The sequence below is a fragment of the Geotrypetes seraphini genome, chromosome 7 (assembly GCF_902459505.1).
Source record: "Geotrypetes seraphini chromosome 7, aGeoSer1.1, whole genome shotgun sequence".
Classification (NCBI taxonomy): domain Eukaryota; kingdom Metazoa; phylum Chordata; class Amphibia; order Gymnophiona; family Dermophiidae; genus Geotrypetes; species Geotrypetes seraphini.
In genome coordinates, this window is record NC_047090.1 from 136,207,544 (window position 1) to 136,223,787 (window position 16,244).

The 16,244-nt window shown below is 46.1% G+C and overlaps 1 protein-coding gene across 1 annotated transcript in view; it reads right to left on the minus strand.

Annotated features, from left to right (window-relative positions):
• The window catches only part of NID2 (nidogen 2), a 108,155-nt gene extending 92,336 nt beyond the window's left edge, over positions 1 to 15,819 (minus strand). The window contains exons 1-4 of the mRNA XM_033952897.1: positions 15,551 to 15,819; positions 11,871 to 12,173; positions 7,173 to 7,405; positions 3,777 to 4,504 (exon numbers count right to left, since the gene is read on the minus strand). Coding sequence (XP_033808788.1) covers positions 3,777 to 4,504; positions 7,173 to 7,405; positions 11,871 to 12,173; positions 15,551 to 15,748 — 1,462 coding nt within the window. The 5' untranslated portion in view covers positions 15,749 to 15,819. The remainder of the gene's footprint in view (positions 1 to 3,776; positions 4,505 to 7,172; positions 7,406 to 11,870; positions 12,174 to 15,550) is intronic.
• Between the last annotated feature and the right edge of the window lie 425 nt (positions 15,820 to 16,244).

The following is a 16,244-nucleotide window of genomic DNA, read 5'->3' on the forward strand; positions in this document are numbered from 1 at the left end:
AAAAACGCTAGCGCACCTTAGTAAAAGGAGCGCTTAGTGTGTCCTTATATGGGTTTTTGTGCCTTTTTGTATTTTTTTGTATTAATGGCCATGAGCTAATGTTCTAAATCAATGCTCTGCACTCCTTATCAACCAACTTTTATCACTATATACTTCATGAGTTTCCCCTTAACATCGTCATAATATATTCAACCAGTTCTTCAATTCATTTTTAACTGTCAACATAATTTTAAGGCACTTATCTGAGTGCTGTTCATTCTATATCGGCTGTTATTTTGTAAAGCATATATACAAATGTTTGGGTCAACAATCACCACCGTCAGCATCTGTTTTAAATACTGGACACAATATTTAAAATATCCATGTATATTTAGCACCACTACTTGCGGAAAGAGCAGTACTGAATATACAGCTTTAGCGAAGATTGCTTTTACTGACCCAATTCACAAACTGGCACACCACATGTTTTTCCCTCGATAGCCCATTATCCGATCTGGCCATGCAAATTAGCTAAAACCCCATGCAAAGTAGACAAGCGATTGATGCACTAACATTGCTCGGCTATTTAAAAAAAAAAGGGGGGGGGGGGTTTAGTGATTGGAAAAACTGACTGGTCTAGACCTGATGGAAACTGTGGTTACCAACAGGTCGTCTGGTTTGGTTTTTTTCTCTTTTTTTTTTTTTTCAGTGGTACAGATATTTTGCATGTTACACAGGCAAAATATCTGTGCCATTGAAAAAAAAAAAGTCCCCCAGCACCGATGATGGCCCTCCCCGATGACCCCCGACAAACGCGGGATGAGAGAAAATTGGCAGGAGGGATGTCCACTCCCTCCTACCATGCAGAACACCCCCGCACCATGGACCCCCCCCCCCGATGCCAGGCACCCTCGAACCACTGTACCCCCAAAATGGCAGAAGGGATGCCCACTCCCTCCTGCCACCAAACGCCCCACTCACAAACCTTTCCCGAACCTCCCCTGTATTTTTTTAAAAGTTGGAAGCTCTGAGGCTCCTGCATCACATCCGCAAGCCCTAAATGATGGGCCTTCCCCTCCCCGGGCTTGACCAATCAAGGTTTTAGGCTCTTTCCTCAGTATCCTGGATACAGAGGGAAGTGCCTAAGTCCTGATTGACTCAGACACCTAAGGCCCCTCCCTTTGGGAGGGGCCTTAGGTGACTGAAACAATCAGGGTCCTTGGCCCCTCCCTGTGTATCACATGATTTGTTTGCTGGTTTATTTTATAGATTTTAACAACTGTAAACTGATTAGACTGTAAATATGATCTGCTGTATATCAAATAAACCAGTGCTAGCTAAATGGATAGTGGCGATATTCAGCTGCTATGCAGATTAATTTAGAATGCCCATGCCCTGGCACTATCTAGGGCAGTCGTTAAGAATTATCAGCAGCATTGTTCAGATACTGCCACTCATAACAGCCAGCTTTGAGGATGCTGAGCACCCCCAATATTGAGCAAACGCTTTCATTTGTGTCCATGGAAGATTTATTTGTATTGTTTTCTGAATCCCTAATCATTTTGAAATTCTGGCACCTATAGTGTTGCTGAAAATTCATAGAAAGAGTACAAATCCAGATCATGGCTGCTGCTCTCTTGACAAATGCTTTTGATAGGTGTTTCGACCCAATGGATATGTTCATAAATAAATACAGCAGTACTGTATGTACAAACTCAATCACATTTCTAAGTAATATTTAATGCAGATTCTTCAGAATTGCCACCAGCCAGCCCATTATTATTTCACAGCTATATAAAGAACATTCTTGTGGCATATAAATCATCATCAGATCTGCTTTTTTTGTTATTTTTTTTTAAAGTTAGTATGAAAAGTGTTTAGTGTTCAAAGTGCTCATAGAACAAAATTTTGTCAACGTTATAAACTACTTAGCTTATCACCATTTCACTACTGGCATATTTCTTTGTTGTTCAGCTTGATAATCTGGGTCGGGAAGGGACCCATTCAATAGGTCTCGCCATTTAGCTTTGTTAAGAACAGTTTCCCCTTCATTCCTGTCACGTACCATCCTGACTATGATCTTTAGACAAAAAACATTGTTGGGATGCTACATGACAGGAATGAAGGGGGGGGGGATTGTTCTTGACAATGCTAAATGGCGATACATGTTGAATGGGTCCCTTCCCGACGCAGATTATCAAGCTGAACAACAAAGAAATATGCCAATAGTGAAACAGAGACAAGCTAAGTAGTTTATAACTTTGACAAAATTTTGTTCTACGAGCACTTTGAACACTAAGAAGCTCATAATCGAAAACGGAAAAACGTCTAAAAACCCGCCTAAATCGTTACTTGGACGATCTAAAAGACAAGGCGACCAAGTGCTGATAATCGAACCGGGTTTTAGATGTATTTAAAAATAACCTAGGCCTTCACAGTGCTGCTGAACGACCAGAGCTAAAAGGGGCATTTCAGGAGCAGTGTCGAGGGTGGGATTTGGGCCATCCTACACTTAGTCATACTGCATGTATAACCGAAGGTTTCGCAACAACTTGGACATTGTGACTTAGGCCATCTAAAACCAGGTCTCTAAGTCAACAAAAGGTATCCAAAGTAACCAGATAAGCACTGCAGACACAAAGTACAGACCCCCACACACTGCCCCAGTGATCAATGACCCCCCCCATAAAAAAACATAACAATTTTACATCAGCATCTGGCAACCTGGCATAGGAAAGCCTAGTAGAGCTGCACAGAGGTGGCTTAAGTGGTCTGGGGGGTGGATTAGTGAACCATGGAAAGGAGGACCCAGGCCCATAAGCCACTCTATTCACTACATTCATGGAGAAACATGTGCACCCCCCAAAAAAAAACCCAAAACCCTTTTGTACTGCCATATAAGTGGCTCCTGCAGCCATAAGGGCTATTGGGGTGGTAGACAGGTGGGTCTAGTAGATTCTGAGGGTGTTTTGGGGGGCTCACCATGACCTATAAGGGAGCTATAGTGAGATGTTTATGTGGCACCCTTTTTGTGAAGTTCACAGCAGTGCCCTGTAAGGTACTTCACTACTCTGGTGCCATGTCTGGGTGTCCAGTCCCTTACTTTTCTGGCCCCTCCCACACACAAAGGTTTTTTCTAGGCGTTTTTGAGTTGGACAAATTTTTGGTCGAAAATGGGAGTATAAAGATGGACGACTTAGCGGTCTGGACGATCAGACGGTTGGACGTATTGTTGGACGATTTTCAAAAAAAATATACTGAACTTATTTTTCAAAAATGGACCTTTTCTTGTGTCTGACTTTGGACGACTTAGGCCAAAACGGACTTAGACGTTTCTTTTGATTATGCCCCTCCACGCACTTTTCATACTAATCAAAAAAAAAAAAACAACAACAACAACAAAAAGCTGATCCAATTATGATTTATATGCCACAAGAATGTTCTTTATACAGCCGTGAAATAATAATGGGCTGGTTGGTGGCAATTCTGAATAATCTGCATTAAATATTACTTACAAATGTGATTGAGTTTGTATATACTGCTGTATTTATTTATGATTGAGATTACATTGGCAGTAAAAAAAAAAAAAGATATAATTTGACTACCTAGGATTATACATAATATATTAAGGTCACTGATTACACAAGTTACGATTAGCAAAGTTATGACAGATATAGTCAAGGCAAAGATTTAAACCCATCACTCCTATTCTGCAGTGATTATGTGGCTGTTTGAGGAGAAGAATGAAGAACACATGTCATTGTGTGCTTTGAAATCTTGAATATAAAAACAATTACCGTTAGTGTCAAAACCAACATCACCTTCCACGCTAATACGCTTTGCATTTTCAGATGGTGGGGTATTTTCTGGCAGTGGGAAACTCTGAACTTCTTCCCCTTCTGGGAAAACTGGAAAAATATCTGTTTCATATGGAATAGCACCACCATCTGGGAAGGGTGGAATATTTTCATTTTCACTGTAGGATGAAAGATCATCAGTTGATAAAAGCAATGGACCTTTCCTTCTCTTAGTTGATGAAAGTATTCTAACATTGGTTTGCTGGTGAAGGTCCACTTTGTCTTCTGATACAGATACCTCTTTATCTAATTCTACTGTCCCTAATTTAGAATGAGATGGATGATTAATGTCTGGCCCATGTGGGCGTACAGATTCATAAACAGCATCAGGCTGTCTTGGTTCACTGTAATCTGAACGAGCAAGAGGTCCAGTATGTGATGGCAAAGACAGATCAGGTGCAGCATGAAGCTCAGATTCCGGCTCTGGTGAGTAATCAATATCTTCTTCATTCTCATCATAAAATGGATCCTGATAATCAATGTTCTCATCAATATATTGAGGTTCAGGATCTTTGTGATGTACTGACTTGCTAAGGGTGTGTTCTGGAGTCAAAAACGATTGCCCCTCAGAGAGCTTCACACTCACTTCAGCTGGAACTACATTGCCCAATCTGGATGTACTACCAATATGAAAAACCCACACTCCAGAAACCCCGGTGTTGCTAGTCCTAAATTTAAAAAAAAGAAAATGTAAATTGATTAATATCAAAGACTTGGCAGAACAATTGTTAGAAATAAAGAGAGAGAAACACGCAAAATACCTCAAAAGATGTAAATACACAAGAAGCAAAGGAAACTCTAGAACAAGAGATGATGCTATGAGAATGTTCTGTTGTGTTATGTTAATCAGGTTTTCTATTCTGCCTTTACCTATTCAGTTCAAGGTTGGATAACATTACAAGAGGTTGGATCAGTTACCCAGGAAATTACAATAGTAGAGATAGATGAGTACAGTTACTAATAAAGTTAGGTCACAGTTACAAATACAGAGTTACAAATTCAAGTAGGTCATCATTAGTGACAAGACCGAGGGCCCCCCCCCCCGACAAATGCGAGTGCCCCCCCCAGTGACCCACATATAGCAGGAGGGATGCCAACTCCCTCCTGCTACCAACTAACTCCCCCCCCACCAGGCATGGCACATCCACGACACGGAACGGCCCGACCATGTTAAAGTTGGGAGCAGGAGGGGTGCCCCTGGTCGGCCCACCCACCCCAGTACCTTGAAAATAGTTGGGAGCAGGAGGGGTGCCCGTTCCCTCCTGCTCCTTAGACAATCCTCCCATCTTCGGGAGCTGGAGGGGTGACCGGACCCTCCTGCTCCTACGACAATCTTCGGGAGCAGGAGTAAAGTCCTCCTGCTCCCCGGGCTGCCACTACACAATAGCGGCCTTAGGCCCCACCCCGGCGCATCATCTGATGCACGGGGGTGGGCCTAAGGCACTGATTGGCTGAGGCACCTCAGGCTCCTCCCAGGAGCAGGAGGGACCGGGCACCCCTCTTGCTCCCAACTATTTTCAAGGTACTGGAGTGGGTGGGCTGGGCCCAATCGCCTGGGCCAACCAGGGATGGGTCGGGGATGGGAGGCCTAGGAGCAGGAGGGACTGAGCACCCCTTCTGCTCCCAACTTTAATGTGGTCGGGCTGTTCCGTGTCATGGGTGAATAGTGCAGGAGGGAAAATTTGGTCGCAAAAGGCTTGCAAACCGATCGGTACACGATCGGTTTGCTTAGTGAAACCTGGCCAAAGTTAATTAGTAAATTAACACTTAAAGTTAAGCACCTAAGTTAATTAGTAAATTGGTTTCAATAATGAGCTTTAAAAAGCTCCTAACTGAAAAAAAAATTTTAATTGGGAGATAGGCACCTATCTTCTTAGGCGCGATTCTACAAAAGACGGATGTCTATCGGTGCTTAACACCATAGTAGGAATGTTTAGGGATTGAGAAAGAGTCAGGCGCTGCTAAGCACAATTCTCTAAAGGACTTAGGTGCCTATAATGTGATTCATAGTCAACTGCGTGCAAGACAAATGCGTGCAGTCTATATCTCGCAAGACATATGCGCACGGACACATTGTCCTGCGCTAAAATGACTGCGCGCATTTGCCTTGTGAGAATATGACTTGCCACCCTATAATGTAGGTCTTTAAAAACCTGGCCTACGTTAGGCGCCATTCTGTAATGGGAGCCTAAGTGTGATCGACTCTTTTCCAGGTGCCAATTACAGAATCTGGCCCTTTGTGCATACTAATGTTGCTAGTGAATGCTAAGTTTTAGTAAAAGGACCTCTACATTTTTAGGTTCCCTAGATAAGTCAAGATGACTGAAAGCTACAGGCACAGTAGGAACTTTCTGCTAACTACCCAACAATAACACAACGGGGAGGGAGGTAGGTCATTATGAAAAGTGATCCAGAATAGAGGTCTGCACGGGAACAGGGATTGCGGGAATCCCGCGGGCCTCGCGGGAATCCCCCTAACCCACAGGACTCCCACGGGGACCCCCCTCTGGCCCACAGGACTCCAACGGGGACCCCCTTCTAGCCAACGGGACTCCCACGGGGATGGAAGGCTTTGGAAGCAGGGTTCATCCATATAATATAATGGACACGTCAGCCTTAGTAAAAGAGGGGGTTTATAAGTTAATTACCTGAACAGAAAACAATAAAAGGCTTCCACCAAAGAGATTCCACAAGGAAAACAGCAGCACAAACACAAAAGAAACTGTGGAATTGATGATACTCTCAGAAGTAATTGCTGCTTTTTATGGGGACGGGCGGGGATGGAGGTAATTCCTTGCGGGGATGGGTGGGGACGGAGAGGATCCTGGCAGGGATGGGCGGGGATGGGTGGGATTTCTGTCCCCGCGCAACTCTCTAATCCAGAACTGGGGATACACCAAAGCCCTTTTCAGAAACTTTGGTCTAGATAATGTATGGATCATCACCTAAAAATCCTTACATCCGTAATAGAGTTGTAGATGCACCTTTTATAAAGCATGAATGATTTTCTTTGAAAGTAGCTTTCTTTTCAGAAACAACCGCAATGCTAATAGAGTGCTAGTACAGTTACTCTTTTGATTTCTTCCTCAGCATCTAGTCAGAAAGCAATAAGTTCTCTTCCGTAACCTCCCGGAACCATTCTCTCAATAAACTGTGCTGTAAGGCTCAAGATGTGCTGGGGTCGGAAGAGGTGAAAAAAAAGACCACAACAAACACGTGTATGATGTGTTTCCAATTAAGGAAAAAAAAAAAAAAAATTGCATCCAAAGCAACAAAACTATTGGAGTTACTGGCAGACCACCACTGGGCACATTACCTAGCAAAGGAAATACTCACTGGTAGAGATTTTTCACAGACTGCTCATTGCTGGTTACACTATAGTAAGGTCCTTCTCTCTTCAGATACTTCGTTTCACCTCTGCTGAAACCGACTCGAGCTGGGAGCTCCAGATGGACATTGTAGGATTCTTTTGGACGAGTTCCAAAGAACTGAAGCCCATCTTCCGGATAAAGCAAAATGGCATACGTATTTGAGTCGTCAGAGGCTAACACCGCCTGAAAAGTGTTGTACTGTATAGGAAAAAGAACATGAAATACACATTAAAGACGCAAAAACACTAAGGGCTCCTTTTACTAAGCCGCGGTAGCGTTTTTAGCGCACGCTAACCCCCGCGCTACACGGAAAAACTAACGCGAGCTCTATGGAGGCATTAGCGTCTAGTGCGCGCGGCTCTGTAACGCGCACTAAGCATGCGCTAAAACCGCTTAGTAGCACAGCTTAGTAAAAGGAGCCCTAAGCAAAAGTATGGTCATTCTTCAAGTTTATATGCCTCTTTAAAATTAGTTAAATAGCTAGGAGACTGAACTTGATAACATGATCCCTTTTAATCTTCTTCAAACTACACTTCTCCCTCGGTATTTGCAGGGGATAGGGGCAGAGCCGGACCATGAATGGAGAAAAACCGCGAATATCTTCTCGTCCGGCTCTGACCCACCCCCGCCTCCCTCCCACCTTCCCCCCGGCATCCCGGCCTTACCTGGTGGTCTAGCGGGCTTTCGGGCAGGAGCGATCTTCCTACGCTCCTGCCCCATGCAGATCACCAATAGGAAATGACTGCTGTGAGTTCCCGTAGTCTCTCGAGACTATGACGGGAGCTCATGGCAGTCATTTCCTATTGGCGATCTGCACGGGGCAGGAGCATAGGAAGATCGCTCCTGTCCCAAAAGCCAGCTAGACCACCGGGTAAGGCTGGGATGCCGGGAGGAAGGCTGGAGAGAGGCAGGAACATGTTAAACTGTGGGGCACTTCGAGGCCGAGGCCGGGACGGGCGTCGAGGGCGATGTCTTGACTCCCGAGGACACCCCCGACGTTGAGGTCTTGGAAGCTGAAGGCATCGAGACTGCCGAGGCCGAAGGCTTGTCAGATTCCATACCGGTGAAAAGCTGAAGAAACCTGTCACAGCGGCGGCGAAAAGCACGAGGCTGAAGGGTTAGACAGCGAACACAATCCTCGGGATGATGACTGTCACCCAAACAGATCATACACCGACTATGAGGGTCGGTGATAGAGATTGTCCTAACGCACTGGTAGCAACGTTTAAACCCAGTCACAGGCCGGGACATAGAAAACACAAAATCCGTACCGGAAAAAAGAGGAGAGGGCCTAGGCCTAAGCCCTCGTACTCAGTCGAAGAAAAATGAAAATCAAATTGTGTTGTTTTTTTTTTACGCAAAGAAAGAAAAAAGGGAATAAACATCGAGCACAGTGACCAAAAACAAACTTCAGCCGCGGTGATGAGAAGGTAAATGCTGCAGAGCCAGGAGAACAAGTCTTCTCAGCTCCGCGGAAAATGATTAACTGAGGATCCTCACAGATGTGCCCCCTAGTTCGGGCGGGAAGGCACGCGCACATGCGCGGTGCAGCACTCGAAAGCTCAAGATCTTCAAGCAAGTTTGCTTTCGAGGCTGTCCGCTGCGGGGCTCCGTCGATGACGTTACCCATGTGTGAGAATGCCTGCTTGTCCTGGATAACACTAGTTATTAGGGTGTAGGGTTTCCTAATTTATTCCTCAGTTAGAATCAAGGAAAATTTTTATTGTTTACCTGCAATTACATCACTTTCTTTTCCAGAGATAAATAAAAAAAAGATTTGACATCGATAACGTGAACATTTCTTAAGATAGAACTGAATATTTCATGGGGCATCCTAATTTTTCACATGATTGTATATAACCTTCAGAGGGTAGATGGAGCCAGGTGGGGGCCTTAGGAGCCTGGGTCAACCGAAATTGGCCCAGTTGCCTTAGGCCCCTTCTGTGGGCGGGGCCTTAGGCATATGGGCCCGACCCAGCCCAGAGCGCCTAAGGTCCCACCTGTGGGCGGGGTTTGAGGCGCCTGGGCCAATCAGGTCCTAAGGCCCGCCATTCTGAGGATGGCAGGCCTGCAAGACAGATGGGCTTGGGACCCGTCCATCCGGCCAACATTGTTAAGGTGCAGGGGGGTGTAGGGGGTGGGGGGGTTGCCAGGTGGGGGGGAGGGGTCGATCATGGGGGGGGGTGTCAAGGGCAGGAGGGCCTGCGATCCCTTCTGCTTGTATCTTATTGGGGGTGGGCATTAGGGGTTTTGGCGGAGCAGGAGGGGTTGTGATCCCTCCTGCCTCGATTGTGTCAGGGGGTCTTGGGTCGCCAGGGCAGGAGGAGTTGGGCTCCCTCCTGCCCCAATCCGATCGGTGGGGGGGTGGATCGCTGCAGGAGAGATTGGCTATCTCTCCTGTCGCGATCGTTTCTGGGGGGGGGGGTGTGTGGATTCTGTAACCGGTGTTCTTTTTGACAGACACAGGTTACAGAATCCAGTTTTTAGGCGAAGGACTGGCCCCTCCTTCGCCTAAAAGCTCTTGTGTTTGGCGTTTGGGACTTAGGCTTTTTTTGGTTGATTATATGTTGTTAGTGTAGAGACATAGTGGTGGTCTGGGCATTTAAACAGCTGAACGAAGAGGCAGACCATTATTTTTTTTTAACTCCTTTTGGACCTTTTTTTTTTTTTTTGAGAATGGACATTTTCCCTGCTTCTACTTTCAGCGTTTAGGGCCTAGGCCAAAAGGGGACTTAGACTTTTTTTTTTTAATTATTATTATGCCCCTCCACGCCTCTACCTCCATAATATTTGTTTACATGAAGATATTGTAATGGATAAAAAGTGAAAATAATGCTTGAACCTTGCTCTTTTATTACATGTATTTATTCTTCTAAACAAACCACCTATGGGAACCACTATTTATACTTACAGGCATTCTAATTTCAATATTTCAACTAACAATAGTGCCACTTTCATTCAAAATAAAATTTTCTTATATTAAATATTCATTTCATGACCAAATAACTACTTCAAATATACATAAATGTAAATGAATAATCATAAAGTGCTCAATGCCACCACCAGGTCATTGCTAATGCAGTTCAGACGATGATAGTTTTGGAATCATCATTGCACTTTATTGTTCCCTGCCTTCCATAAAGTACAGTGTGCAATGGCTTGAATGTTACTCAAAAAAATTGCTAATGTTCCAATTGCCTATATAGTTGTTTTAAAATGCTATCAAAAACATGTTTAGGACTGTACTTATCTTGTTATTCTTGTTGCCCTCCTGTCCAGCGTAGTCACTATTGGAATGGGGGAGACACAGTAGCCTTTTAAAAGCCAGATGGGCTGGAGTGACTTGGGCTCAGTCCTGCCCCAACTAGGCCACAAGACCTCCAGAACTTGTAAGGTAGGTCTAGGGCAGCGGTCTCAAACACGCAGCCCGCAGGCCGCATGTGGCTCTCCAGGTTTTATTTGCGGCCCGCAGTCTGGAGGCCATCATTCTCTTCCTTTTGGAGCAGCAGCCGGCTTGTTCGCTCAAAGCTGCGGGTTGGCGGCTCCTTGCGCTATCCACTCCTGCATCGGATCTCGCAAGGAGCTGCCACCCGCGGCTTTGAACGAACGAGCCGGCCAGACACGCTGCTGCTCCAGTGGCGTACCAAGGGGGGGGCGGTCCACTGTTCTCTTCCCTGCCGGGCCGACCAACTCTGGCATCCCGACGTCAATTCTGACGTCGAGAGGACGTTCTGGCTAGCCAATCGCTGCCTGGCTGCCCAGAACCTCCTTTCCGACGTTAGAATTGACATCTGGCAGCGAGAGTTGGTCGGCCCCGTGCAGAAGAGAAGCAGGGAGATGGCCTGTTCCCGATAGCGGCAGCAGCAGCAGCCTATTCCGCAGCGGCGGTGGCATGGGGGATGGCAGGAAGGAAGAAAGAAAGAAGGGGTGGGGACAGGGAGCCAGAATAAAAAAAGCAAAAAATGGGGCACGGAGGAAGGAAGAAAGAAGGAGGGGGGACAGGGAACCAGAAACAAAGCAAAAAATAGGGCACGGAATCAGAGAAAGACAGACAGAGAAAGAAAGAAAAAGTTGGGGAAGGGAATGAGGTCTGGAGGAGAGGAAGCATACAGGAGGCTGAAAGAAGGGAAGAAGTATTGGATGCATAGTCAGAAGAATAAAGTGCAAACAGAGACTGATGAAATTACCAAACAAAGGTAGGAAAATGATTTTATTTTCAATTTAGTGATTGAGTCGGAGTCGGAGTCTGAAGTACAAAAAACTGAGGAGTCGGAACATTTATCTACCGACTCCACAGCCCTGGTAACTACAAATGAACTTAGAAAGCAGTGCTTGCATGATTAAGAGCCACCGCTGGTATCTCATGTTGCTGGAAGGTGCTTAGAGATGAACCCATGTGCTGGCCAAGAACTGAACATCAGGGAAGGATGACTTTTTCCATGGCGCCCCTGATCAGCTCTGAAAACCCACCAGTGTACCGTGGCACACCACTTCGGAAACAGTGCTCTAATCCAAGAGTATGTCTCGGTACAATTCACCAAAGAAACAGAACACAGACAAAAACAAAACACTAAACATCCCATGTGTGATGCAGTGCCTGCCTCAAGTTCAGAAGAGAACAACCCTGCACAGAACTGGCATTATCTCTTTAACTCAACCTTACCCGATTGGATGGTCCCGACAGACGCGTCACTTCCTCGTAGGCCCCCACATTATCCCAGGTGACCAGGAACACATTGGTGGGATGAAAAGAAGTTTGTGGGAAACCTCTCTTAATCTCTATGGCAGCTCTGGCAAGAACATCATCAGAGTTGTCCTGACGATAGTAGATTTTCCCCTTCCCATTTCTAGTGTCTATGTCCGACAGGAAAGGAGCTATAACTGGAAAGTCTGTTGGGAAGCCATCATCCACATACTGAGTCTCTCGGGGAAAGTCCTGGGTGGAGATAATTCCATTGGTCCCAACCTAAAGGATGGAGAACATATGAAATGGATGACATTTGTTTAGTTTGTTTGATATGTCACCTCTCAAAAAGGGAGGAAAATGAAGAAATTTACCAAAAAATTGCAATTAAAAAAAAATCAAATCAAAAGAAAAGGAGGAAAAAAGAGAAAAACTGGACAAAAGGGGAGAAATATAAGAGATACAACTTTTACTGGCCCAAAACAGAAGAACTATACAATTGAGTTTCTATCCTTCCAGAGTTCCCATCATTTCATTTGGGACAGATAAATGTCCAATTCTTCAAGTTTTAGGGCTCCTTTTACTAAACTGCGGTAGCGTTTTTAGCGCGCGCTAACCCCCGCGCTATGCGGAGAAACTAACGCCAGCTCGATGGAGGCGTTAGCGTCTAACGCACGCGACAATTTAGCACGCGCTATATCCGCTAGCGCAGCTTAGTAAAAGGAGCCCTTAATGATGAAAAAGTTTTAATGGTGAAAAAGCAGAATTTCAGTTATTTCTACGCTTCATTGAAATGCCTGTGAAAAATAGCCATGATTTCATACTCAGGATAAGAACCTTCAAACTCAAGAACCAACTAGTAATGAATTAGGGTTAGGGTACCTGATGCCAAATAGCAGAAAGTCATGCGATGCGTTGATTGCAACAGAGGGAGGAAACGAACAGATTTTCCGAAGATCTCTCAGGTATTCCCAGCCTTTTTGCCGGTGTGGACTGATTAACTGTCAAAAATTCATCACCACCACGCTTTCCAGTTCCCCTCCCCTTAGTGCCAAGCCTTCCCCATTATTTTCCTTTAATTCTTTGCCTGTCTCCACCGGTTCATAGACAACGGCGCGAAAGACAAAAGAGCGTGCCGAAAATTGAGCGCAGCGCGCGCCGCCGCACCGCTCTAAATTACAGTTTTTAGGTGCTCCGACGTGGGGTTTTGTTGGGGAACCCCCCAGTTTACTTAATAGACATTGCGCCGGCGTTATGGGGGGTTTGGGGGATTGTAACCCTCCACATTTTACTGTAAACTGAACTTTTTCCCTAAAAACAGGGAAAAAGTGAACTTTTCAGTAAAATGTGGGGGGTTACAACCCCCCACACCCCCCCACAATGCCCCCACAACGCAGTGCGATGTCTATTAAGTAAAGTGGGGGGGGTTCCCACACACACACACCCCCCGTCGGAGCACTAAAAACAGTAATTTAGAGCAGCGCGCGCTGCGCTCAATTGTCTGGGCGCACCTTTGTCCCGGCGCGCTTTTGACCTGACACCGTCTCCACCAGTCTCATTCTTTTACTTTTTTCACCTTCCACCAGTCTTTCGGCCAGATTCACTAAACGCACCGATCGTGTCCTGACCAGTTTGTGATCGTTCCCCGACCCCAACCCGATTCACTAACCTTGTGCCTAATCATTCTCCCACCCGATCCGATCATGCAAATGAGGGCAAATGGCATGCTAAGCAGGAAGTCATTGATTCACTAAACAGAACAGGAAACACCGACTGGGTTTGCCAATCTAAAATGAAGCGACTGCTGAGGACTAGTCGCATACTGTCCTAGCCGACTCTCCTGCTCTCTGCCGCCCTGAAATCCCAGTATCGAGGTTACAAAACAACCCTCAAAATAAAAAATAAACATTACTCTCCGTATATTCTGCAAAAAGCACAGTGCCCTGCGAGCCCGTGGTTTTAACCCGCAGGTTAAAAGCGTGTTTTGTTCCATTAAATTGAAATTTCCACTCGGGTAAACTGCAGCCACACACACACCCCCCTTCGTTTTTAAACTCCCTTGTGCAGAGAGCAAGCACATGCGCAGATCGCATCTGTAGCCAACCAGGATGATCTATGCATGCGTCGCGATCACTCTGCAGCGATCCATGGGATAATTTGCACGGAGGACTCTGTCGTGAATCGATCGCCCGGCAGAACTCGGCCACAAATCGCCCCAACAACGATCCAGACCGGTGAGTTTAGTGAATCTAGGCCTTCGTTTCTGTCCCCCAACTAGTCTCTTTCTCTCTCTCTCCTGAGTGTCCCCACCACTTTTTCTCTCTCTCTTGCACCCCAATCAGTCTCTATTTCTCGTCCTTCCAGTCAGTCCTCACCGGTCAGTCAGTCTCCCTCTCTTCCTCCAGCAAGCCCCACCATTTACTAAGCTGTAATAAGCAGCTAGTGCGGTTTCTGCCCTGGTGTCCCCCCCAACCCAAAATATAAATACCCGAGCTGGCAGGGACCCCAAACCCTGCCAACTGAAGACATCCTCCTCCAGCAGCCAGAACATTTCCAAGCTGGGAAGCCAGTGGCAATGTCCCTGAATCACCCGCTCAGTTTGGGCGCAAGTGTGAAAACTGAGCATGTGGGGGACGGGTACAGACCAAGTTGCTTGGCTGCCCTGCTTGGACTCTTTCAGTCTGAGGAGGTCTTCAGCTGAAAACTTTGTTTCGTAAACTTGTACTGAAATGATGTATGTTTAACCTGTAACCCCTTCTGAGCTCTTGGGGGAGGAATCAACGGGATAGAAAATGAATCAAATAAAAATAAATAAATAAAGCTTAAGGTTTCTGCTGCAACCCACAGTATGATGAAGGTGATGGGCCTTTTTTTTTTGTAAAACATTCAAATTCATTCATTTAGTTATGCTGTTTAAATGAATTTTCCCATCATTTTTGATGGGTATTTATAATATCAGGCCACCACTTTTCTTGTCTGATTCCTTCCACAACACAGAAGTTGTTAGAGGTGAGAGACAAGAGAGCTTCAGCTTTTGAACTAGAAGTCTGCAGCTGATAGCTCGAGCTTCGCTCCCCCCTGCGATTGCAGGAGCCTTGTATGGAGCTTTCTCTCAGATAAATCAACGGAATGCAAAAGAGCCCAGCAGCCCTTGTTCAGAGGCAGTGTGAGCAGCTCCTGAGGAGTCAGGCTGAAGAGCAACGGCAGTGAAGCCCGAGAGGATCTCACAAGAGAACCCAAATCACACGGAAAAGCCCTTTCCTGCCACACACAGGATGCCATTTATCTCCTTTACAGGAAACAGAGAGTAAAAACGAAGGCTTCCAAGAACTAAGCCACGATAAATGTTAAATTATCATCTCGACTGTGTGTTAGAAAAAGGTTGTCTGTGGCAATTTAAAAGAAAAAAAAAAAAAAAAAAAAAATCCTAACAGTATATGTGAAAAATTCAACATCCCAATCCGACTACATTTTTACAGGCAAACTCGCCTTTGCACTGCCACTTCCTGAGCACAGCGCCTCGCTTTTAGATACTTTTTTTTAAATTTAATAAGAGACCCCCCCCCCCCCCAAAGGTGCCCCGCACCTCACAGCCGGGACAGGGCAGAAGAGAAAAGGCGCGGTTTGGGAGCTTAAGGCTCGAAGGAGAAATCACTTACATAGAGGTCACTAAAGCGGGCTTCATAGAAATAGAGAGGCTGCCTCAACTTCACTGCCGAGGTCTCGTCGTCGCCTTCCTGCAGAAGCAGATCCCCTCGGTGCTCTCCATAGGGGAGCAGCTCTTGCCGGCTGAGGGCGGCAGCTAAACCCAGCAGCCAGGGCAACAGGACCGCCGCAGACACTGGTCTTTGCCGCATGGCTTTGGGGACAGTCGCCGGTCCTGCCGCCGAAGCCTCGATTCCCACAGGCTGCTTGAGAGTCCAGGATGGACCTGACCCCCCGCCCCGCCCTCCTGTTACAGAAGGCGGGTCTACCCCATTCTCAGGCCTGGTATTGGCTGATTGACCCTTCGAATAACCAATAGGGAGAGCGGAGAGTCCCTACGGGACCGAGCATCTGGCTCGAGTTAGCACTAGCAGCTCATCCCTGGGCTGCTCCGGTGGGTCCGTCCTGGTCCCGGCGCGTAGAAGTGGTGCGCAGCTGCTGAAGTTTGTATCCTTCAGGAAAGCTGCGGTATTAGTTTGTGGGCCACTAATAGAAGCCCGTGTAGCTCTTTTCAAAACTTTTATTTTATAGTTCAAGGCTGTCATTTCTTCCTATCTCTTGACACATTCTACAGACCTTTTAAAAAAAAAAAGAAAACCCAGCGTGTCTCACAGCGCCTGAACATTTGATATTGTGCAAAGCTTTTGC